General features: G+C 44.9%; 2 protein-coding genes across 3 annotated transcripts in view; one reads left to right on the plus strand and one right to left on the minus strand.

The window, feature by feature from the left end:
• Positions 1-953: 953 nt before the first annotated feature.
• On the minus strand, positions 954-10764 carry sgce (sarcoglycan, epsilon). Of its 2 annotated transcripts, XM_079999062.1 has the most exons (11): positions 10661-10764; positions 6399-6521; positions 6141-6298; positions 5664-5736; positions 4767-4965; positions 3931-4093; positions 3433-3647; positions 2978-3004; positions 2330-2518; positions 1933-1976; positions 954-1398 (listed from the first exon to the last, which is right to left on the minus strand). In XM_079999062.1, the coding sequence occupies exons 1-11, from the start codon at positions 10695-10697 to the stop codon at positions 1382-1384; spliced, it is 1245 nt and encodes a 414-aa protein (XP_079855188.1). In that variant the 5' UTR covers positions 10698-10764; the 3' UTR covers positions 954-1381. The 2 variants fall into 2 exon arrangements, with proteins under 2 accessions (XP_079855188.1, XP_079855189.1); XM_079999063.1 differs by lacking the exon at positions 2978-3004.
• A 6611-nt stretch (positions 10765-17375) lies between these two features.
• Positions 17376-26582, plus strand: part of ppp1r9a (protein phosphatase 1, regulatory subunit 9A) — a gene marked incomplete at both ends in the record, with an annotated part of 44761 nt that continues 35554 nt past the window's right edge. The window contains one exon of the mRNA XM_080018408.1: positions 17376-18755. Within this exon, the coding sequence (XP_079874534.1) occupies positions 17376-18755 (1380 nt within the window). The remainder of the gene's footprint in view (positions 18756-26582) is intronic.

Here is a 26582-nt window from a genome sequence, read left to right on the forward strand (position 1 = left end):
TCAGCTTCCACTCACTTTGTATTGTGCCTCCGTTGCAATAACATAACTCAAGCCAATTTGTATTTGGACGACCCGCTAAATGCGAAGCGACCTGTTACTGTTTTGTAAGGGACGGAAGTATTTTCTGTTAACTCGCTCGTCGAATCATCAAAATGTGGACATTCGTGGGAGGTTGGCGTCGTCCAAATCAATACACAATGTCTTGTGTGGTGAAATGCAACTGGTCAATAGCTCGCCGTGCTCGCATCGTCGATCCAAGTCGAGGACTTTCCAGATGTTTAAAAAAACAAAACAAAAAAAAACAACTAATAATTGAAACTACTATCAAAATGGGTTCAAAGGTGGTTTCTGAGAGTTGAATTGCACGTTGGGAAGATACCAGTCGGTTGCTGTTTGTTTTTGTACATGTTGATGTAGCTGAGAAGAGAAGTAAACAGCGAGGGCCACGTTTTTTAGAGTTTTCCCTTTTCCTAAAAAGAAACAAAAAAGAACCCATCTACAGACTTTTGGAGTTCTTTTGGACACACCTTTTGGCTCTAAACTGACTTAAATTAATGGCTAACTTTTATTACCCAGCTCCACCTCCTCAAGCATAGGCAGGATTAGTTTCTTAGCCAATCGAAGGCTACAAGTCGATTAACGACTATATGCCTTAATAGTTTGAATCTTGGATCTAGTTTGGGGTTGTTTTGTTTTTGTTGCTCATTTGTACGAGCGACTATTTATAACCTTACACAAAGCCTCGTTGGAATATGTTTTATGTCCTTTATTTTGTGATGTCTTAATGTGATTATGTATTCATTTTATTTATAAAAGCCTTTGCGTTGGCTATTGTTAATACATAACTTCATAAAATGTCCCCTTTCGACTTGTTTCTGAGTGGGATAAGTAGCTTTCAAGTGACTTTGACACAGTTTATGTTGTTTGGGATTTAATGAAACTCAAAGGAGAGATTATTTAAAAAATGATTTACTGTTATCATGTGACACGAGATACACAAATTCCATCACACACACACAACAGTTAAAGCACTTTCATGTCAAACCCCCTTTACCTCAAAGAGGACTTTTTTGTGCAAGCAGAGGCAAGTTAAGATTCTAACAGGTAAATCCTTTCATTTATAGCATTTACATAAAATATTCCAAAATATGCTATCGTGGCTTTGTAAACAATGAAGCACTCACACACACACACACTCACTCAGGTGCATTTTTCCTAAATGCTAAATGCTCCAACACAAGTTGGTGCACACTGATGAGAAAAATGTCGGAGGCATGCAGATTGGCACAAATGTAAAAAAAAGATTTAAACAAAAGTTATAGAAGTTGACGGAGACTAAATGTGTAGTCATAAGTTCAGCGCTTCGGCCACCTTCCTCTCCTCAGGAATACCATTTACCTGGAACACAGGAGATATCAAATAATACATTTCTCAAATAATTAATTGAATATATTATCCAGTAATCAGTTTCGGTTGCTGTTCATACAACAACAAATGATTTGCATTTGCTTATACAATTATATTACATCAGAGCAACAACACTTGAGAGGAATTGACATCGCCACGGCTCAGAAGCATTCTGCATTTATTGCAGGACAAGAAATGGTAAAAGACAAAAATTCCCAAAAGCTGTCTGGAACACCCACCTCCAGCCTCCGAAATGTGGACATGACATAATTGTCTCCTTTGTTAGCAGTGAACGGACAGAGAGCAACAGGTTAGTGCTGGAAGCCTCATGGGAAGTCAAAAGAACATTCCCCACAAGAGGGCGCTCTAACACACTCCTAAATACAGAGTTCCCCTTTCAACCGCGCGTCTGAGGCGTAAAGCTTTTACCTAAATAGACAGATCCTTCAAAATGTTTTCTGGTGTTAGTACAGGACCCGTTGACACACATACACACACACACAGCAAAACAGATCAGTAACCAACCTGATGGCCGCTGCTGTGGTATCGTAATCTGATTTTGCAGGTTCCTAAAAAAAAAAAAAAAAAAGATCATTCCATGGCAAACGGGATCTTATAGCGCCCAAAGAACACCGCGTACCACGTGAAAGTATACAGAGAGTACAGTGAATACAACGGTGTATTTCGAGGTCTCAAGCCCATTCCTGTAAAAATCATGGGACCGAAACCCCTCTAAGCCCTGCTTTCTGACTTAGCAAGGCTTTGACTTATTTGCTCCGAGCCTGCGGGCGCCGTAAACAAACTCCGACAACGCTGGCATTGTTCCCCCTTTAAGCCATACGTTTATGTGGCTCCTAATGAGCATGGGAGCGCGTAGGGGCCCTCGCCCCGGAGGCCCCCCCCCCCCCCCCCCCAAACTCACGTCTGCGTCTGCATGAGCGGCATGCTGGTGGTCTCGTAGTTGTCCGGGTGAAGCGGCGGCACCACCTCGCCGCTGACGGGGTTGAAGACGGGAAGCGTCGACAGCGGCCAGGAGATCTCGCGGTTCTTGGACATACTCCTCAGCTCCTTGGTGGACTTCTGGATGGAGCCGTGGTGGACCAGCTGGATGCTGGACGGCGGAGAGGAGCCGGGGTTACGTGTCGGGAGACTCTTTTAAATGTTGTTCGGTGTCCGATTTCTCACTAAGCGCGCATTATGCGGGATTTTATCCAGAGTATATTATTCCATGCAAACAACAACAGAATCATAACACAAACCTGATCTGAAACTCTGAAGGACTTTTTTTTTTTTTTCCAGTCAAATGTTTGCAATTCGTTGCTACGGGCAACCGAAATAAACTCCCCTAGTGCTGTCGGTTTCTTTTTTTTTTTTTTAAGAGCAGCCTATTGGATGAATGGACGTCAACTGACAAGATGAGCGTATGAATGGATGTCGTCAATGGCAACATGATGAGAAAAAGAGCAAACTAAACGGGAGAGGGATGGGGGGGGGTCCAAAAGATTAAAAGAATTAAATGAAAGAAACAAAGCGAGAAAAGAAAAAAACACAGGAGAGGTAAAACACTTACTCTGGTGTTTGCATGTTTCTTTTTTCCCTAGAAACAAAACAAAAATGGATGAATTAAATACTAATATTAATAGTTGAGGAGACAACCACAAAGAAGCGAATGGAGGAGTGGGCGGAGCCTCGGCTGGCAGGGGAGGTTTGAGGAGGATGGATGGATGCATGGATGGATGGATGGATGGATGGATGGACGGATGGGGCGAGACAGGGGTTTGAGGACATTGAAGATTGGTAAAACTATCCGGACGCACATGAAAATCAAAAAGACAAACCTAGTATGAGACGTTATGGCTGATGTAGCACCGCCCCCCCGAAAAAAATTAAAATAAATAGAATTGGACGGTAATGAGAAGCTGCAATTCCAATCCAAGGGCTCAAATCTCTCCTCTGTCTATATATGTTTATCCTATACACTGTCTGTATATATATCAATGTAAAAGCTTGAGGGCCGGCACTTACACCCCCTCCCTCCTGCAGCACATGGAGTAGCCCAGGATGAAGAACAGGACCAGCGCCACGGCGGAGGGCACCGCCAGCGTGATCAGGAAGTCAGAGAAGTAGTCCCGGCTCTTCAGGGACTCCGAGGGGGGGTTGTATTCCCCGAACTCGGCCAGGACCCCCGGGCCCAGGTCTGGGGAGTTCCTGTGTACGGAGACCACCCTGGTGATGTCCACCTGAAAGACACGTGAAGCGACATCATTAAAAAATTGGGGCTGGGCGATATATCGTTATCGAAGAAACAACGATATATCTACATATCGTCTGCGACTTTAGTTATGAGCCATTATTTACTATTTCGCTATTTTCTTTAAGACTACATTACAGTAAAGTAGACTAGGGCTGGCCAATACATTGCCATGTAAATATCACATTACAGCACCAATAGTCATCCCCAAAATATCATCAGTAATCAATATCAAGCTATTCCTCATTTGATGTCTGATTTCCGCCTCTCACCAGGGAGATCTTGCACCAGTCGATGCTGAACTGCGCCCGGAACTTCTTGTCGCAGCTGATGGAGGGCTCCATCTCCTGGCTGCAGCGGAGCTGGTTGTGGGGGCTCTCCACCTCCCGCAGGCAGGACGAGAACGGCACGTCGGCGCCCACCATCACATACACCCTGAGGAGCGGGGCGCATGGTTAAAACACCTGATAACTAGGGGCGCAGAAAAGGGGACCCAACGATATACCCCAACCACTTTTCATCACGTCCATGCGGAGGGTGGTAACAGTAAAAACCCCCACCCAACCAAACTAAATGAAACCTCGGCAAAACGCAGGTGAACTGAGAGATGCGCGCGATGCGGGGAGGTCGCCCATGGAGCGAGCAGCGTGGTTGTTCTTCTCTGACATGTACTCGTTCATTTATAATGGTGTTTGGAAACGTATTTTAAAAATGCATTTCGGCAAATGCATCATCCGGTTGTAGCTCCATTTTGAGACAATAATCTTATACTCCGAGGTCAATCTAACTCATTTCCATTTAGTTTGTCGGTTTCTCAATTTGATACAATGCGGCTCCTAAATCAAAACCAAGTCTTGAAATATCTAAAAACTAAACAGAAAGAATGAACCTAAAGTGTGAGTAATATATACTGTATATATATATTTTTTTTTTAAAAGCAGGAAATGAAAGAGACTCAAAGCACACCCAAAACATTTACAACTGTTTCTATGTAGATATGTGAGACTCGTAGTGAATAAATCTTGTAAACGACTGGGCAGCCTGGAGGCGCTCACGGCGACGGAGCCGTCGCTTCTGAAAGGATCCCTGAGGCGTGGGAAGCCCTCACCCCTCCTTCATGTTGTTGATGGGCAGCGGCACGCGGCCGCCGCGGTCCAGCGCCGACGTAATGTTGATGGCGTTGAGGCGCTCGGGCTGCCAGATGTTCTTCACCGCCCCCAGGAAGTCTCCCAGCACCTCGCTGGCCAGGATCTCCTCCACGTTCATGTTCTTGATGTAGAACTCCGCCTGGTAGGGCAGCGGGAACTCTGCGGAGGAGCCACGAGGGAGGAGAACAGCGGCACCCGTGAATGCTCGCGAACGAAGACAGCCATGGGTGTCGTCTATGAGGATAAACCTATGAACCTACAGACGTACAAGCAGTCAGAGCAACGAAACGTGTGATGGGCGAGGGGGCGGGGGGGGGGGGCCAGTTGGTAAATTCGACTGTTACCAAATCCTGCCGGAAGAACGGCAAACACGTTTTTCTTATCAACAAAAGCTTAAAGTGCAGTTGTTTGTTCTTCTTTTGAAGAAAATATACCGTCCCGCTTGTTTAACGCTCTGGCGATAGCGGATTCAACACTGTTCCACGTCAGCGGGAGCCATCTTGGTAAGGTGCCTCAACGGCACTCCTCTGTATCGTCTTCGTATCAAACCCCCCCCCCCCCCCTTATCAGATGAACGGTTGTGATTGGCCCGACCCTGGCAAGGTGGAATGGACATGTGTTGGAATGGGTGCTAGTCTGATTCCCAGGCTAGCACATCGTGCCGGTTGATTTTAAAATAGTGAAATCCAAATAAAATGAATGACCAAACCCAAGCAGTGGCGCCTCTGTTTGGAATGGACGTTTTTGACTCCACGGCCTGACGATTCCGACATGTCACTGCAACGAGCTACTACACTTCAACAGTGGAATGATGATTGATATTCAATCAAGGGGGGTGGGTTCCTCTTGCCCCTTACCTTCGGTGGACATGATGTTTATGACCAAGTTGTGGCGCGCCGTCTCGAAGGTGCGTCTGTTATAAGCTGTAATCTGCAACACAAACACACACAGAAGGGGAAAGTTTAAGACCAGATCAATGCAGCTTATATGGCAGCGACTCCCTGGACATGCCTCAGCTAGATACGGACCATAGGACCCGACCGGAACACAGTATAGAGCCACATGCCTGCTGCTAAGCCTTTTGGGAAAGAAACCGCTACAGTGGCTTAAGGAAACGGGGAAGACGGCAGAAAAAAACCAAAAACATAATGGAATTTAAGGCTTGAGACTCTGGGAGCCTAAAGCGCTTCCAAACCGCCATTTCTGAAGTTAAGAAACATTAGCCAAGCTCAGCCTTTGACGACTTTGTAACATCGATGTCACATGTAATACACAACCCATGTGTCCATATTATCCTTCCATGTGTCAAGAACGTAAAAGCGCCGGCCACCCACCTCTATGACGGTGGCCTTGGCGACGTGCTCGGCGGTGGGGGAGCCGTAGAGCACGCCGTCGCTGTGGGGGGTCCTTTGGATGTAGCGCAGCCAGCCGGGCCGGTCGGGATAGCCCATCAGGTTGGTGTTGAACGTGATGGGGTCGTTGATGGCATCGCCTACGGAGAAGAGCGGTTTTGGGTCGGGCAAAAAAGCCGTTGATTGCTTGTGAACTTATAGCCACAGAGCTCTTTCTCATGGAAGGTACTGAGGGTATACCTGACTTTGGGTAGGGAGGGAACTCTCCTTTGAAGTACTCCCTCTCCAGCACGTGGACGAACAGGACGCCTGCAGACGGGTAGACGTTGCGGTCTGCGTGCGACCTCGACAAAATGGTGACCACTGGAGCACGGGGAAAGGACAGGCGGTGTCAGCCGACAGCTGCAACAGCTTCAAAAAAGCAGGGCTTTGAGGATGAAACCAAACGCTCGGGTTCCTGCGATCAAGCGAGATATCACGGTGATATTTCATAAGCATAACTGCCTTCGCTTCCACGCAACCGAGTACAGTTACAGCCAAGCGTGAAGGCAGAAACTCAATTTCCCCACTTAATAGTGGTGGAAATGTGCTGGAAATGATATAGCGTTAAGAACCATAGAGCCAGGGGGCAGGAAAATCAGGTCCAGGCTGCAGCGGTGAGGGAGCAAGAGACCCAAAACAAAATCAAAACACGTAGCACACATACAGTACCAACAAAGGGTGTTCATCTGTCTCGTTCTGCTTGCCTTCATCACGCTCTTAGTCCCGCTCAGGGCTGGGTATTGGTACTCAATACCTTCAATGTAACGACAGAAATACCCTAATAACGAGTAGTATACAACTTCCCTCGTCAAACGATACCTGCATTCGTTACTTCTTGTACCCAGATCTAGAAAAAAATGACTATTTGCATGGTTTTACGCGCAGCCAATCAAGGGTATTTAAAGGTACTGGTATAGGTATCGTAACTTTTTTCAAGCGCGAGTGTGTGTGGGGGAGGTGGAGAAGAGAGAGCTCCGACATCCACAACATCTCCAGCAGAGGGCTTGGATCAGCTGTGGGTGGAGCTCACCCCCACTACCGTACCATCATTTTCTTCTCTTCACCTCCTCTTCCTCGTCAACACCTTTATCATAGAATCAAGTCCATTGATCCCCGTAGTTTAAAAACAGTCCTCCGCCGAGGATTTCTTGCTTAGTGAGTGTCCAGGAGAAATGTAAGTCAACAAATCTGGGGTTTAAGGGACTTAACTGGAGCGAGGGTCGTCAGAGGGTTAAATTCAAGTCAGAACGAGGATAAGATGATTGGAAAAACTAAATGATCCAACGAGGCCAGGCACTATTCTATAGGTCCACGTGGACATTCTGCAAGGAATCCCAGATACAATCTAAATGTGGCAGTTGGAAAGTGTAAGATTATAAAATGGCCCTTCACTTAATTGGGCTACAGCTGCTGCCGCAACCAGACATCACACTGGCCATATGTCCCCTGTCCCCAAGGGTTTGGTCACAGCAAGAAACAATCAATATAATTTAGCGGCCAACAGGCCTAGACGTGGCTTTAGTGAATTGTTAGGTTATATCCTGTGTATCACCCTCAATTAAGAGGTATCTGGAACTAGCAGAGCATTACCAATCTACAAAAACACAGTTTTTTTGCTACTTAAACTACACCCATGGAATTAGAATCTAGGTTATTCTTGGGGCCAAGAATAAAACCTCATTCACCTTCACCACACCGACTTCAATTATGTATCTGGTCCATCCACACATCCCACAATGCCTTGTAGTCATGAGTGCCGGATTCTGTAACTCCACCAGTTTTCGCCTTTAATCTTTCATCCGCACAAAGGCCACACACTCTCGGCTGGGGTCAAGCACCGGCCATTATATTCTACTCAAGGATCCCTTGATGTGGTGATGGCAACAATGAAACGTCACAGAGATTAGACAAGTCAAAATACCAGATGGCCTGGTCCTCCCCCTTATCTGTCTAAGGAATTAATAATGACCAGCCGCAAATGAAATGCATTTCTAGCCTCGCTTCCTGCTGTCAACCCTCGAAGGAGTCACCAGGGCCGACGTGTTTACTTGCAGACTTACAAGCAGTATGGGCGTATGTCTTTGGAAACTCCTGTTATTCCATTTCAAGGGTTCTTGTTGGCCTGATGTATTCCCTTAGTTTAGCTTCCACCTCTTACCTGCCACTTCCACAGGGAATGCAGCCAAGGTGAGCAAAGATCATTGGCTAAGCTACAGTGAGGTGGGCTGATAGCAGCGGATCTGCTTATCAGCGGCATTTACTCATTTACTGCCGGCCTTTCTCTAAATGATGGACTGCCGACTCCTATCTAATACATTAGTCATTAAAGGTTAATGCTAAACTGCTTGTTGGAGACTACCCTGTAGGCTCCAGCTACAGCAGAGATGCATACATGTACACGCTCAACAACAAACCAAGTGTGGTACACTACCCAAGAAACTAATGTAAACACTGAAATATACAATAGCTCTTATCCATTTCAAATATATAAACTTTTTCACTTTTTCTACGTCCACAGAGCCACACATCACCTACGCACACACATACCTGCATGTGTTTTTTGTTTGACAGTAGATCACTAACAGGCATGGCAGAGGGTGGGAATGGCTAACTGGATTTTATGGTTTTATTGACTGACTTAGGGCTAACCGCAGCCTCAGGAGCGATGCCTGGTTTAAGAACGCCATTGGCTAAGAAAAGAGGATAAACTGCGCCTGTCCCTCTACAGCTTGTTAGTGCAGGCACAGACAGGGTCCTTTAGTTATGTTGAATCAGCTCTGTGCGTGTTGTTCAGGTCAGGAGGAAACGCATGTGCTTCTTTGGTTTTCAGCGGTGAAGCACAAACAACAAAGAATTCTACTGTTTGGATTTAGAACTTTGGTTTAAGTTTGAGGCTAACTATTCTAAATGCAGACCTGGAAGAGAAAGTACTGGGTTTCAGACAGGATGAAGACGGTGGCTGACGACAGCAGGGACAGCAAAAACCAACAGTTTGGTTTCATAACTTTCCTTCTTTAAGGTAAGGCAAGAAATGGATTTACTTACAACATTGTCATTACTATGTCACTTGCAATTTCAGAATAAATTGCCTTCATGACAAAATAAGTCATCGATTCAGTCATGGAGACGTAGGGCCTAGGTTTTACTGTTAAATGTTTAACATGTTATGGGGAAATTCTGTAACCAACTGTCAGCATTAGAGAAGAAATTAAGTAAATAAGCTTGTTACAGCGGAGGCGAGCGGGAGAGATTAAAAAAAAAAAGTTACCGAAGTCACAAAAGTCCACTATTAATAGGAAACCACTCAAGCATGGTCACTGTGTTATGGTGGGGGTTGGGGGCGGCAGGGTCAACACACGATGAACACCACAGCACATGGCCAGCACTCACCATCTCTGTACAGGGCTGTTCTCTGCCTTAGGCCCATGGAAGGCTCCATATTGCTCTGGTATAAATTGGGGTGTTTGGCATCACAGGCATGCAAAGTGTAAACTAGTGGATTGACACAAACATAAGGTAAATGGTTATGGCTGAAGGCATATTTTAAATCCCAAATAACTGATCAACTTTATCGACATATGTTTTATTTCTTTATTTAGAATTACTTTCATGATTCCTAATAAGGGCTATAATATAAAACAACTTTCTACCGGTTTCTACCATGGAGGCATTTTCAGGGTGTGATGTCATCTCGCTCTAACCCGGGGTACTTGTTTCCCCCCCCCCCCCCTCCTATTTAGTGCCTCGCTATGGGATTGGCAACGAGGGCGTTTCCCTCCGTGTGTTTGATTGAAATCGAGGTTGTGATGGAGATGATGTCGTTTTATGATACACACTGAACTTCCTGCCCCTTCGGCTTTTCATTCTCGACTGCGTCACAGCGCGGTCTTAATTGAACTTGGCGCCGGTTGCGCAATACGCTCATTTATATGTACAGTTTATGAACACATGCATTTGACAACACTCGTTTTGGCGAGACGCTCCTACCGCTGAGCGGATAATAACAATCGTGATGATAATACAATAGCAATAACAATAACAATACTATGAATACTACTACTACAGCTACTAATATTGATCATAATAATAATAAGCATAAATCTTATTTGTACAGCAGTTTCAATACACAACATGAAACTCAACGTGCTTTACATTAATAAAAGGCAACCTAATAATAATAATTATAATAATAATAATAATAATAATAATAATAATAATAAAGAAAAAAGAAGACAAGTGTCCCAACAAGTGCTCTAGGTTGTAATTGTGGAGCTGCTTCCCCACAAGTAACGGCGTACGTAGCCTGATGCTCCATTTTTTCCACGACTCCCACTCGGTGGAGGAGGGGGGGGGACGACGGAGCCCGCTAGCATAGCCGCCTAGCCTGCCCGCAGCGGGACACTCCATCCAACACACACGCCTCAAACGCTCACGGTCCGAACCGGCTGATCGATGCGTACCTATAGCCAGCGACACGGCGACAGCTGCGGCGCCCATGTTGCGTGGTGTCGGTGGAGGGGATGGGGGGGGGGGGCTCCTCGCTAAGCTGCCGCGGACCAGGAGCGTTTCCTCGCCGCCGCTGCCCTGACAGCCACACGCAGCGTCCCTTCTCCCCGGCGCGTCGTGCGAGACGCGAGGACGACTCCCCCCTTCCAGAATGAAACCCGTCCACCGACTCGGGGTTCGCGGGAGTCGCCCCCGCAAGCGTGAGCGGGGCGCGGGGTGAATTCGCACACAACGGGACACGTTTACGCCTTTCCTCCCGCCGACGTCGATGTTTTGTTTGGTTGGTTTTTTTTTGGACGCAAGTCAATTACTTAAACCACGCGTGTGGCTTTGTATTTCTGCCGAAATGAATTATATTCAGGGGACGATCGCTTTTTCAAGCCTTTCTGGGATCCACGGTTTGCATTCTTTGGCCCAAAAAAATAAATAAATGTGAGGATTCCACTCACAAGGGAACCCCCCCCACCCTTTCCACGAACCGAATCAAACGGACGAAGGGTCGGACGAAAACTCGACCGACTCTTTGCACCGAGTCGTTCGACAGGAATCGAGTCCCGGCGACGAGTCGAACCTCTCATCCCGACTCCCTAGAATTCCTTCCCCCGCCCCCAGGAGGGCAGCCAGGCCTCCCATTGGCTGGGAGCGGCGCGCACATCTGGAGAGGAAAATGGGCTTTATTGTCCGGTGTGTATTCCATTTATCAGCTGGGGTACAATTAGGGTTGTTATTTTTTAATAATAATAATAATAATAATAATAATAATAATAATATTATTGTTGTTGTTGTTGTTGTTGTTGTCGTCGTCGTTGTGAGTGTTGTAAATAATCATAATTTATTATTATTATCATTCTTATTTCATTATTTCGGAGTTCTTTGCAGGTAAGCCTGTATTTGTCTGCCTATATCAGATGTAAATTGGCCTGCGTTTTCCTTTGCAAGGTCACATTCAAAGGGTTTTCATAATAGGGGATGAAATTTGCAGTGTCCTCTAGATCGTAAGCGTTAAGTTTTGATCTTATCACGCACACGCGCACACACACACACACACACACACACACACACAACCAAAATCATATGGAATATTCAATTCTGAAGCACGGCACCACTAGCCCCACACCGAGAGCGTTTTACACACACACACACACGCACACACACACACACACAAGGTTTAGGTTGTTTACAGAATCACATTTCGAAAAACATTTACAAAACACCGCTTTCTGGGGTTAAAGACCGCAATAACCTCTTTGAATCCTGAGAGTAAATCAGGAGATGCATGTACATATTTTATGTCAAAGCAGCATAAAAAACTTTTCACGAGGACACTAATTAGGAGGACAACACGATCAGATGAATTGCAAAATTATGAGGACCCTACACTGTGTCCTGACGATCCCAAGGTCCTATTACTGTGATGCTGGTAGGGTGTGTTTTTCTGGGGAGTAGGGATGAAAGGTTTGACTAGGTTTTAGTTTAGATATAGTTACTGTTGACTGACTCAGTAAAAAGAGGCGTGTTTAGAAATCACACACACACAGACACACAGACACACAGACACACACACACACACACACAGACACACACACACACACACACACACACACACACACACACACAGACACACACACACACACACACACACACACACCAGCCCAGTGTCAGACTTCATAAGCCCAGCTGTAAGGGGGGCAGCAGAATGTCAGAGAAGTTTGATAGAATCTTGCCACCCCCCTGCAGGGAGAGTCCAAGCGGACAGATGGTCCCGTTCTGGCCCTCTGGCTCCACTGGGCTTGTAAGCCCAGCTAAGGGGCCTCTGGGGCCCTTTCACTGCTATCTCCAACTAGTAAACGTCACAGATCCACCTAATCCCTCTTGCAAAACAGAGGACTTCATTTCAGCGTGGAGCAGAATGAGTCTGCTACTGCCACTAATGTTATCGTCATGGCAGGGAAATGTGATCTCTCTCTCTCTCTCTCTCTCGCTCTCTCTCTTTCTCTTCACTTTCACGATTATTTTTATGTTGCTTAGCAACATCTTCAGATGGCTGGAGTTTGGAGTGACTGTATTGCCGATGCCACTTGTGACAAGGTTCTCCACACCTTTCCAGTTGACCCATTCCCCAATAATAGTTTTGTTTCTTTATGAATTACTTGAAACACACATGATACGATATTTATTCTTTATCTTTATTTTGCGTTTGAACGATTATGTGTGATTGAATAATAATTTTGTGTCCCCCTACTCTCATTCAACAATGGATGGTTCCAATCAAGAGAGGCGGCCAGCAGTGTATAAGAAGCTCATTCTGCCTGTACAGTAGAAGAAAGAGAGAGATGGTTGTGTGTACAGCTTGCTGGGAGGGTGTTTCGGTTCAGTTTTTGTTATTGTTGCCAAACTTAAAGGACCACTATAACAATGTTTTTGGATATATTTATTTTGTAAACAAATTAGTTGATTCTTGCCTTCCAACCTCTGTGTACGACCTCCAGCCATTTTGCCATCACCGCCACCACTTTTCTGGTACTCTGAGCACACAATACCTCAATGGTAGGGTTAAACCCCCCCGCCCCCCAGGTAACGTTTCACTATAGCTGTAAGCATGTTCCCAGAACTCACATCGCAGAATCTTGGGAAAATCTTACGTCTCAGTCTTAGACCAATGCAAAGACAAAAATAAATCCTGTATCTCTCTCTATCTGTGCAAGAACCATTTACAAAGTAAAGGTTAATGTATCGGTATCAGAATTATCTATTACAGCTTACCCTCTTAATGGACTGTGCTTGTTTTAATAAAGATAAGATGTTATTTCTGTTTTGTTCCTATCCAAAGAAACAACTTTAACACATGTATTTAGAGAACATCACTTGAGAAATTACATTTCACATCGTGGAACAGGGATTTTTACAAAGCTGCCTTTCAGAAGCGTCGTCACATGTAGTCAGTCCCATGCTGCCTCTTGATCGCCCTGGGATTTGACCTCCAACAGCTTTTACTCTTTAATTTTCACTTTTTATGCGTTTAAAAATCAACACCTTGTTATTTTATGTCAAACATTCATGCTCTCCCCAGTTGAAGTAGGAGGCCTATCCATTTCCTATAATTGACCAGAAGTAAAATCACCTTGGAAACCAATCGGCCGCTCTGAAGAAATCCATCCATTTAGCATTTTGCTCAAGTAGAATACATGGATTTTATCAAGTAGAATAGGATCCTCAGTTGTTTTTTGGTGTCAAGCGGTTTTTGGTCAAGCTTTCTTATTGTGGAATCAAACATTCTTAAAATTGAAATGTGATAGCTGTCTTTTAACCTTGTATTAAAAGTACCTGGTACTTCAGAATGAGAGTTGAATCTATTTGGCAAAGTACATTTTCATGTATGAGGAATTTGACTTGGAATGGGTTGGTGCATTGTTGTAAAATAAGAGAGACAAGTAACGTGAAAAATACAATTAAAAGTTAAAAATGTAAATAAAATGCAAAAAAAGGTACAAATTAACAGACTTACAGGATGTTCTCTCTGCACTAAATATATTTAAAAGGCTATGGCAGGGGTATGTGGCAGCATGGTTACTAGTAGTTTTAAAAGAATACTTGGAATATTCCTCGTAGGTTTTAATAATAAATGAATGGGAGCATAAAATAAAATGAAATATAATATAGTGCAGTGACATCATATAGCCTAGTCCTCTAAAATCGACTTGTTGAGGTAGGGCATCTTAAAACTGGCCCGCGTTTCTTGAGCAAAAGCACTCATTTACACCAGCATGTGCGGGTTATGTGATAAATACTAAGTTCAATCACAACAAGTGCGGTCGATTGAAGAGGTAAATGTGAGCACCCGCCCAGTTGTCCTGCTCCAGCCCGCGACGAGCAGGTGAAGTTGAGGTGCGCTTCTGTTCCACGCTGCAGCGCCGGATCCCCCTCCGTGCAGGCTACCGGACCAAACCATTCCCGCGGTGGGGTCCAACACCTGCCACATAGGTGCTGTATGTAGGAATCTCCCCGTATTATAACACAGATGTATAGTAGATTTACTATTAGCTTTGCTCGATAACCGAGATAGCCCTCGTGCAAGCAGAGTTTGAGTGCAGCTTTTGATACAATGCTCTACTGTACTGCACGGGTCACCCCCATTGTGCGGTTGGCACACCCCCCCCCCTCCCCACTGCCTGCAATGGCGCTGTAGCGGGGTAGACCGCGGCCAGTGTGTCAATATGTTTCGAAAGGGCCGTTCCGTCCTGGACTGTTCGTCAGCCTGGGATTTAAGTGCCGTTTTCTGACCGACTCGGCTCTAATGGATGCGTTCTGGCGCTGCGTTTTTGTTTTGGCGTGGCGTCCGTCCAACAGCGCCGGAGCATTACACGTAAGTGACTCTTTGTGTTGTGCCGTGCAGCAGCAGCAGCAGCAGCAGCAGCAGCAGCATCACCGAGGGGGGTGTTGTTGTGATGGTGAACTTTTGGCTTTGTAATATTAGATGAGGCTCAAGATCGTGGGTGTTTTGCTCCCGTTGGATTTGAACGGGGGGACAAGTGCTTTTGCAGTTTCGGAGCCAAACAGCCCGAGGTGTCCGGGTGATGTGCGGTGTGTGTGTGTGTCCGTTTGTCCGTTCCGACACCGACAGCAGCATCGCTGTATTCTTTCCCCTTTTCTGACTTTAATGTAGGACGGTCTCGCTCGTCGAGGCATTTGAGATGACGGTTAAATTGCATAAAATATGATCGCGAATAAAATTGAGTTGTCTTTTTTTCGTTCGTTCTATGCCGCTATAATCGTGGCACAAAATAAAACTTGTAACAATACATGTCTACATTGCGTACGAGACATTTATTGGAGCATTTAAAAAAAAAAAATAGTCTGGACAGTTCATTTGCCCGAACCCAACTGATGGAAGCTCACCCAATTCGCATTCTATATTGTTCTATGACATTTGGCTTAAAATGCCCACGAAATTTGGATGCGAGCGTATCATTTGAGAATCTGACGATTTTCCACTGACTATATCGCGATCTGTTCATGTCGTCGCGATCAGGCGATTATTATGTAATAATTGTGGCAGCTCTAGGTGAGTGTCTCTGAAGATAACGCGGGTTCTGTCATGAACAAATGGATGATATTCAGATGAGTCCATAGAGGTTGTGCAGGGTGTCCCGGCCCATGATGCATCTGTAGTCTGATCTGATTTAACCACAGCATTGTCCCCCTGCTGCCAGGGCATATCTTTTCATTGATTCCGACTTGATTCCACTAATATATGACCATAATAGTAAGGCTAAACATTTTCCTATTTGTATATGCCGACATCATATGTCTTCATAACACAGGTGTTCCAGCGGCTCACATCAAAACAATACGCAACAATAATAATAAAGTAATAATAACTAATAATATAAATAACTGGTGATATGTAATAAAAGTTAAAAATAAACTATAAAAATAACACAAAAATCACAATATATAATAAACCTAAGAATGAGCAATAAGCAATAAACATCTGTGTCAACAATCCACACTCAAAAATTGGAAATTGTGCACGTTTATTTGGATCGAGGCACATTCTGAAACCTAAACATTATTCTAACATCTGCTTTACCACCTCATTGTACACCATTCCAACTTTATTTTTTAGACCATATTCTGTTACTTTGATTGGGCGCACGTACAGGACATATAACATGGCTGCCTTATATGAACTGCAACTTTTTCACACCTTCAAATGCAGTTTTGATTCGTTTGTTTTCTTCGGGAGGCTTATATACGTTGTGAGATGAGTATTCATGTCATGTTCAACCAGGTCTCAGCCATGTTTGTGTGCTGACATGTAGTTCCACTATAGTAATGGTTCTGCGGAAAGCTAGGGGATGGGTTAGGGATGACGTGAAGCAGCTCAACCCCCCAATATATTGACAGGAACATAGGTGAGAAAAAAATAATCCGGAAAGGAAAACACAATATAGAAAGAGAGAGACTGTTTTGTTATATAGGTTTGGAGCATTTTTATGACGCCAGTTCAATAACCATATAATGCCACCAGAGACTCATGGCATCCTCAGATACAAAAATGTTATTACCTTGGTTTTACTTAAACCTATGGCTCCGTGTGCAATGTTAATAAAACCATTAAATACACTCACACATAAAAATATCAGGGAACTTCTCTTTATTGATGTACTGTATTGATGTTAAATGGTAAACAGTATGCATTGCTGTTAGAGAGTGCTTTTAAAGTCCAATCGCCTTCCATAACTAGTGCTCATGTTCTAAGAGCTTTTATGTGATACATCCTTTTCTATAATAACCTTGCCCTTCATGCCTCTGCACAGTGCTATTTGTGGCATTTGGCAGTAGTTGTGTATTTTCATCACTATGTTTATACAATGTTGTGTTTAGCCACTTACCTTCCATTTATCTGTGATGATGATATATCTCTTTTCAACCAATATGGTCATTCATGTACTGCACTTATGTTTGGGTCATTGCATGTTGCTTGCTTTATCACCACATCTGACATATCCCTTTATCTCCCCCAGGAGTAAATGGGTCGAAAAGGAAGTATAACGTCACTGAATCAGATTAGCCAGCGCTGCAGTAGGTTAAACGAGACGCCACACATCCATGTTCAAATGAGGCCACAGCCATGTTGAGATCCTCGCTGGCTTCAAAGGCACCATTATGCTGAAGACAGAGGCCTCAGGGGAGAGGACCAACCTCCGCAGTGCCTCTCCCCATCGCAATGCCTACCGTGCCGAGTTTCAGGCCCTCAAGAGGGCCTTTGACCAGCCACGGATCGATGTTGACTCTAAGCCCAAGGACCCAGAACGGGTCAAGCAGCCGAGGGGCCGCCAGTACGGCTCGCACGTCAGCCGCATCAAGGACATGTTCATGCAGATGGGCACCAAGAGTGTGCCAGCTAAGACTCAGGGTCATGACAACCTCTCACCACATAAAATGGTCAAACCCACAAACTTCATCAACAAAGCTGATGGGTCCGTGATCAAGCTCCAACATTCTTTGTCAGCTGAGAGGATCGGAGGCGCAGGAGCAAAGTTCTCGGAAACCAGGAAGCTGTTTGAACAGCATTCACGTGACCAGTCCCAATCACCAGTCTATCCATATGGGCGTGACAAAAGGGGTTCCCATGAGCACCTGGATGACTGGCGGGGTGCAAGGTCCAACCGAGGCAGTACAGACTCCTTGGACTCACTCTGCTCCAGGACAGAAGCATCCTCGCCAACCGTTAGTCAGCTTAGTGCAGTTTTTGAAAATACAGACCATCACAACCAGGGAGGTTCCAACAGAGGAGTCAGCAGACGGGCCCTCTACTCCCCAGATGGGTTCCACCGCCATGGAGGAGACCTCAGTGAGGATGACTCCCGCAGCTCCCCAGTTCGAGGCACCTACCAAAATCGAAAAGGGGGAAAGTTCCCCATATCCTCATCTTCTGAAGACCTCCTTAGCCCGAGTCCTCTGGTGGAGACTGTGGAGCAGGAGGATCCCCAAGATAAACTAGACAAGGCTTGTGACGCAACAGACAAAGATGGGATCAGTTTGGAGCCGGCCACGACAAATGGAGGCCAGGTCAATGGATCTTGGGAAGAGGAGGAGAAAGAATCAGGTACCAAAAGCCCAATTGACAAAATAAAGGCGTCGAAACCCTCCAACGCTATAGATGATGCCCAGCTCCAAGAAAAAGCTTTTGAGGATACCACTGTTGAGCATTTGTCTAGCCCAGACGTCCCAGCTGGGGAAAGCCAGGAAGACGTGGACATTCCTGGAAAAGGAAAGCCCATGTATACTTCTAAGAGACTGGAAGAAGAACCCGGTGAGGAATACACTGGGAATGAGCGGGTAATCTTCAATGCAGATGGAGATGCTTGTTACCAGGGTTGGGGGGAAAGTTGTACCGATCCTGAGGATGATCTCTACGGTGATGATGAGGATATTGTCTACGATCCCGGCTCAGAGCTCACAGAGATCCCTGGTCTTCCGGAAGAGAACACGGAAGAGATCCCGCCAGAGAGGAAGATTCGCTTCAGCACCTCACCCATGACAGTGAGTATGGTGCTGTACGAAATTGCTATGTGTGCAATGTGAAAGCCTATGCTGTGCTCACCCACCGAATGTAACACAAGATGAGAGCCCCACTGTATAAATTGTAGATAAAATAAGATAACACTATTAGTCCCTGCTGGAAATTCCGGTGTTAAAGTAGGTTGCAAGAAAATTAATTTATGAGTGGACTAATCTTTATTCTTCCATGTCTCTGTTAGCCTTTATAGCTGGCTTAAAATGTATAGTATATTATCTTGTGGCATTCCATTATGGCTTATACTTTGTACTCATATACTTCAGACTAACCTCCCCAATGACAGGAGTTGTAGCTATTTTGCGATGCAGAGCTTGAGGTAAAGACATTGCCCTCTGGGAAATTGACATGTGCATGAGCAGAACAGCTGTGCATGTGTTAGTCATGCAGGTTCTGCACCCACACCGTTTTCATGCAAGATGCCATGATTCATGTAGTTCCTTGCTCCCATTTCTATCTTTGAAACGATGGAAGCGGGTTTTGTGGCAGAGGCTGCAAATTTCAAAAAATGACACCGACCCATTTTCCCTAATATATATGCTGGTTTATCTGTCGTGTCTGTAGTTGATGTGAATTGCAGAAACGGCTGCATTGGAAAGGAAAAAGGATGATTACAACATTGTCCGGGTTTAACTAATGAAGGATTGAGTCAATGATTCATTGTCTCTGGCCATAATGCAACCACCATGTCCACAAAATTCCTTCTGAGAACAGTCTGTCTTGTAAGAAGAGGTCAGCCAGTTAAGAATTTAATTGAGAGCCCGTAGACGGAGATGTCTGAACATTGCAGTGCTCCACAGATTTTATCGCATTAGCTATCTTAAAATAAAGAAGGTCGTTTTTTATTTTACTTTATTTAATTTTTCTTTCCTCAAAGGTCACTCACACGCGATATACTGTATTCACGGTGTTAACGGATAGTTTTATGGAAGGTGGATTGGGGAGATTACTGGACATTTTTTTGCAGCCTTAAGCATAAAGCTTTTGCATTCACACGATTAACAGTTTAGTTGTAAACATAAAGCTTGTGTATGTTGATAGATTCACATGCATATGGGATTTAGAACTAACATGAACATTCCACAGGTTGCAGATCAATCGCATTAGCATGTTGTAATGAAACACAACAGTTAGCTCAGTAATGCCTGCTCTCTAATTGGCCCTGAATTATATATTATGTGTGAATATATATATACACATACAAGATCAGCCACATACATTAGAACCGCCAAAACACCTCTGACCAATTGAGGCATGGACTCCACAAGACCTCTGAAGGTGTCCTGTGGTATCTGGCACCAAGACGTTAGCAGCAGATCCTTTAAGTCCTGTAAGTTGTGAGGTGGGGCCCCCATGGATCGGGCTTGTTGTTCCAGCACATCCCACAGATGCTCAATTGGATCGGACCCTAACCCCGGCCATCCACATGATGTAGAAGAAAACATGATTCATCAGACCAGGCCACCTTCTTCCACCTTCTTGCTCCATGCTCCAGTTCTGACGCTCACGTGTCCATTGTAGGCGCTTTTGGCAGTGGACAGGGGTCAGCATGGGCACTCTGACCGGTCTGCGGCTACGCAGCCCCATACGCAGCAAGCTGCGATGTACTGTGTGTTCTGACACCTTTCTATCATAGCAGCATTAACTTTTTCAGCAATTTTTGCAACATCAGCTCTTCTGTGGGATCAGACCAGATAGGCTAGCCTTCACTCCCCACATGCGTCAACGAGCCTTGGCTGCCCATGACCCTGTCGTTGGTTCACCGGTTGTCCTTCCTTGGACCACTTTTGGTAGGTAATAACAACTGCATACCAGGAACACCCCACAAGACCTGCCGTTTTGGAGACGCTCTGACCCAGTCGTCTAGCCATCACAATTCAGTCCTTGTCGAAGTCCCTTGGATCCTTACGCTTGCCCATTATTGCTGCTTCCAACACATCAACTTCAAGAAGTGACTGTTCACTTGCTGCCTAATATATCCCATCCCTTGACAGGTGCCATTGGAACGAGATGAGCAATGTTATTTACTTTACCTGTCAGTGGTTTTAATCTTGTGGCTGATTGGTGTGTGTGTGTGTGTATATATATATATATATATATATATATATATATATATATATATATATATATATATATATATGTTTGATGTTGTGCAAAACATGAGATGTCATCAACACAATATATACTGTAAAACACAATATATTTATATTGTGTTGTATATATTGTGTTGATGACATCTCATGTTTTGCACAACATAAAACATGAGATCTTATCAACACAATACGATGATACAAAAATGAAGAATGCCTATTAAATCCTTGTGCTTCCTGGAGATCTATGTAGTGAAGAGTCTTCCTAATACTCTCATTACACAACAAATATGGGACACAAAGTACAAAGCTTGTTGTCCAATTATAGGTCGAACAAGCAGGGAATACGCTCCTCCTTTGTGACTGTTGTTTCAGTGGAAATATTAAAGGGATCCCTGTCGTCTGTTTTCTCTCTTTCTCTCTCTCGTTCTAAAAAAGAAACGATGCTCGTTAATCATATGGAATATTCAATTCTGAAGCACGACACCACTAGCCCCACACCGAGAGCGTTTTACGCACACACACACACACACACACACACACCCACGCGCACACACACACACACACACACACACACACACACACACACACACACACACACACACACACACACACACAGATGCAAACACGTACGCGCACTCAAATGAAATGCAGCCCTCCCACCCCTCCACATAACAAGCCCCTCCTCTCGCCGCACAGAACAAGTACAGATCTGTCTTTTGTTTTGCCTGTCGGCTGAAAGACACAATGTCCCCCCAACCCCGCACAAGACCGCCCTGACCCCAGTGGGAGGAAAAGACAAAAATATTCCAATCCTCTAATTTTATACTGTATTTAACAATTTCTTGCCCCTCCCACCTCCTCTTCTCATAATATTTCCCGGTGCCACCCGGTTCAAAACAGATAAATCATTTCAACAACCCGGCTTTGAAACCTTCATTAGTTTAGAGATGGCCACGTGAGCCGCATGGAAAGATGGCGCGCTTCCAGCTTTTGGAGGCGCGTTCCACGCACAAGCACACGTGCATCTCACCGGATGATCGCTGGACAATATGTGCTCTGCGTAAAGAAGCACATAGTTGCCAAAACCTTTATTAAGTGTAAATTGTGATGCAAAACAAGTAGGAAACAATCTTTACAAACAAGTTTTCGACTAGTTGACTGTTTTGGTCCCAAATTTGCCCGTTGTTCCACTTTGCCCTAAGATCACAGCTTCAGTGGACCGGACTCAAGTGGGCCATCATGTTCATCATTGTCTTTTTTTTGCCATATCTGCCTCTGTTGTCCGCTATCTAACATGTCTCCACACTCCGTGCAGCTCTCTGTCACATTTGTTCCCATTCCTCCGGTGAAGCGCCGTCCACATTCGGAGCGGCGTGTTTGATCGGCCGGCGGGGCTTGGCTTCGCTTCCCTTCCGTCAAGCGCTCACAAGGTTCCGTGTCAGCCGATGTTTTTTTTTGTTTTTTTTCTCCCTGTCCTGGGTCTGAATGTGGATCCCCAAAGCTTTTTTCAAACATCTCTCTTGCGCTCGGCTTAAGCCTCCTCATGCCACCGAGCGTCACCCCAGGACTTTGACAATAAGAAAGCTCCCACTCGATTGACTGGGGACGATCCTGCACTGCCCTCCAGGCTCTTGTTTGGATTCCCCGCCTCTCCACTTGAATGCCGTTTATACTTTGTGGAGAAATTGCATTTTCGCCAGCCAGGACATTGTGGTTATTATGGTAATTGTAATGTGGCAGACGTAAGGAGCAGCGCACCGGTCTGAATTGATATCCAAGTATCTCTAAAATCGGCCCCTCCAATCTGTCTAGTCTTTACCTGAATGTGAATCAACTGACGGAAAGAGGCTGGTGGTTTTTCTTTTTGCATTGGATTCTGCCGCTGCCGTCGGTGGAATGCTGAGCAGCGACTTTCTGAGGCACTCATTTTCCTCCATGGCCACGGTATTGCAGCCGCAAGCCTTTGTGACATTCAAAAATGGTTTACAGTTGTATGTCTCAACCCTCTGCGATTTGAAAATGGTAAACATTGGGCTCTTGGTGATTTAGCTACTTGTAATGAAAGGATGTGAGGCTGCCATAAGAGGATATCTGGTCAGTTATCTGAATGTTGGTGAGCGCAGATGTCATGTCAGTGGCTGCAGATTAGATGCTTTTACAAACGCCGGGCTGCAGTGTGCACCGTTTGCCAACACACTGACTCTTTTCTTTGACTATTTTCCTTTTTGTGGGTGTATCTCACACCAATGATCTGTACAAATAGCTATACCCTCGAACATACTATAGCTGTACGGTTATGGCTATACGGCTATAACTGGGCTAACTAACAATTATGTCATGTTATGTATTGTAATATGTGTATTATGTAGTGCTATGTAATGTAATTATATATCTAGGCTATACGGTCTAACTATACCCTCGAAAAACGCAGCACATTACAAAAAAAGCAATAGTGTCGTAGTTAAACTGTAAAAAAATGGGAGCCAAGAACTTCACAGTGCTTTTTTATAAATGTGCATGTATTTTTATATATACTGAGAACTGGAAAATGTTTGGCTGATGTTGACACATGACGACGTGATAACATCCCACAGCTTTTTTCCATGATCTAACCACTAGCTTAGCCTGCCTGCATGTACAGCATGTGCCAGCTTAAATCTGACAACGTTGGCTAATGTTAGTTTCCTATGAGCAGCACCCGTCAACATCTGTGCCGTTCAAAAGAAAAAAAAAAAAAATCGAAATAAACATCCTAATCTGGAGCATCACTTAACAACATTTTGATTCACATGCTCAAATGAGATGGCCGCTGGCCAGGAACTGTGCTGTCTGATGGGAACTAGTTTCCTGATGGAAGGGATTTCTCTACTTTGGGGCAGTCTGTTCTTCTGACCGACAGATAATGTATGTGCAGCACCATTGCTCAAATGTTTGCGCCAGCGCTGGCATGTATTTTGGCAAAATGTTGTGTCAACAGTATTTAGGTTAACAGCAGTTAACAACATTGCTCCAGCGTGGCCTCCTTCCATGTAGTTCAGTGGTGCGGGCCCACTAGAAAAGACCCCCCAAAAAACCATATGGAATTAATGAATCAACGTCACTCTACAATTGCTAGAAACAAACACTTCCTCACCACAAAGGTTTCACCTTTACTGAAGTACTTAACCTTCCCACATCACTTTGTGTGATGCCGTCGCAGCCTTTAAACCACTGTTTTCCCCTGTGTGCTCGGTGAAGCCGGCCCAAAGGCTGTCGACTCCCTCATTATGCAATCTGTGGCTCGGCATAACATAACAAAACAGAACAGAATAGAACAGAAGAGAAGAGAGGAGAGGGGAGGTTGTGAGGAAGGAGTGTAAGGATGAAGCCAATGCACAGTGGAGCTGAGCCAATGCTTTACAACAGTGGGTGTATGGCAGCAGGCATTTTGGTCGGCAAAGCAAAACCCCACTCAGTCAAAATGACAGCGCGCTAACTTGGCTAAGCTTCTTTTTTTGGAAGAGGCTAAATTATTTGAGGGAGCGGGAGCAGGACTAAAATCTTCAATAACAACTTGCCGCTGCACAAATCGCCTCGTGGGGTAGGAACATGTATTATGGCTTGCATTACGGAGAGGAGGGTTCTTTTGCAAAGTGTGCAATGTGAACATTATTGCAGTGTGAGTTCCAGTATGATAACTAAAAATGTGACCTTCATATCTGTCTTAAAAGGCCTGCTTTTACACTGCAGTTAAGCTGTGAATGGGAATACAAATACACTCACTCAGCACTTTATTAGGAACACCACCTACTTATTCATGCAGTTATCTAATCAGCCAATCATGTGGCAGCAGTGAAATGCATAAAATCATGCAGATATGTCGGCAGCTTCAGTTAATGTATACGTCAACCGTCTTAGGAAAAAATATTATCTCTGTATTTTTGACCGTGGCATGATTGTCGGCGCCAGACGGGCTGGTCAGACGGAAACGCCTTGTTGATGAGAGGGGTCAACGGAGAACGACCAGACTGGTTCGAGCTGACAGAAAGGCTACGGTTACTCAGATAACCACTGTACAATTGTGGTGAGCGGAAACTTCTCAGAATGCACAGCACGTCAAACCTTGAGGCAGATGGGCTACAACAGCAGAACATCACGTCGGGTTCCACATCTGTCAGCCAAGAACAGAAAGCTGAGGCTGCAGTGGGCACAGGCTCCCCAAAACTGGACAGTTGAAGACTGGAAAAACATAGCCTGGTCTGATGAATCTTGATTTCTGCGGAGGCACACCGATGGAAGGGTCAGAATTTGGCGCCAACAGCATGAATCCATGGATCCAACCTGCCTTGTGTCAACAGTTCAGGCTGGTGGCGGTGGTGTAATGGGGTGGGGAATTTTTTCTTGGCACACTTTGGGCCCATTAATACAGATCAATCATCCCTTGAATGCCAAAGCCTATTTGAGTATTGTTGCTGACCATGTACATCCCTTCATGGCCACAATTTAACCCTTTCTTCTAATGGCAACTTCCAGCATGATAATGCACCATGTCACAAAACAAAAGTCATCTCAAACTGGTTTCGTGAACATGACAATGAGGTCAACGTTCTTCAGTGGCCTTCCCAGTCACCGCATCTGAATCCAATAGAACACCTTTGGGATGTGATAGAACGGGAAATCGCAGCATGAATGTGCAGCTGACAAATCTGCAGGAATGGATGCGTAATGCAATGATGTCAACATGGACCAGAATCTCAATAGAATGTTTCCAACATCTTTTGGAATCCATGGCGAGAAGACCTGAGGCTGTTTTGAGAGCAAAGGGAGGCCCTACCCAGTATAAGTATAGTGTTCCTAATAAAGTGCTCAGAGAGTGTATATAATTCTTCAAATTGTTTTTTCTCCCTGTCCAACTATAGTATTTGTGACAGGGACAACTACTCCAACCTTTGCCGTTGAGTACGTGCATGCTGCGTACGTGCATCGTTCTCAGGGTCTCCATTATTAATGCGGCAGTGTTTTTGTTTGCTTGTTTCGGTGCTACCCGATCCTCCCTTGGGGATGCATTTTTAATGACCCATGAAACGGGAGACATGCCCTATGGTTTTCACTGGGCCGGGTCATTAGCCCCATCACCCCAAACGCGCCTCCCAATCCAAGTCGCCTTCCTTTCCTTTGTGACATCATCACTGAGCTGGAGCGGACACTTGTACCTGCAGACGTTGGCCGTTTCCTTGAAAAGTTTGCGCAAAAGCAGGTGACTTTGCTGCTGTGAAGAACAAGTGCTGCATTAAGGGCTTGTGTAGATGAGGCCAATGGGATTTGTGTTACGCTGGTCACATGACCGTAGGTTACAGTGGCCCTTTTCTCCCCACTGACAATAATTGGCAAATCAAAATAATTATTAGACTCATGAATAGGGCTAATGTTTCCCATGATTATTGCTTTAAACATTAGACAATGAAGAGAAACGCTTTCATGTCAGTGGAGCTGAAGAATGTATTTCAAGTTGGGAACGACGTGTACTATCAACGTGGTGCCTGATTGTCTCATAACCAGAAGCTACTTTGGATGTGAAAGGCTCAATACACCACCAAAAGCCTTTAGTGCAATTATGAGGTAGTCAACCTATCACCAGGATGCAATGTGAATGTGTGGCAGTAGTACAGACTGGTTCAGCGTAATAGGTTGGCCAGGCTGTGTTTACAGACTTGGTTGGGT

Source organism: Zeus faber (genome assembly GCF_960531495.2).
Source record: "Zeus faber genome assembly, chromosome: 1".
NCBI lineage: Eukaryota > Metazoa > Chordata > Actinopteri > Zeiformes > Zeidae > Zeus > Zeus faber.

Bases quoted from the DNA above. Each gene is read 5' to 3' on its own strand.
- sgce (XM_079999062.1), bottom strand. From the start codon at position 10,697: ATGGGCGCCGCAGCTGTCGCCGTGTCGCTGGCTATAG. The intron at 3,005-3,432 runs GTAAGTGCCGGC...TTTTGTTTCTAG, and splicing joins TGCTGCAGGAGGGAGGGGGT to GGAAAAAAGAAACATGCAAA. The intron at 2,519-2,977 runs GTAAGTGTTTTA...TCCGCCGTCCAG, and splicing joins AGAAACATGCAAACACCAGA to CATCCAGCTGGTCCACCACG.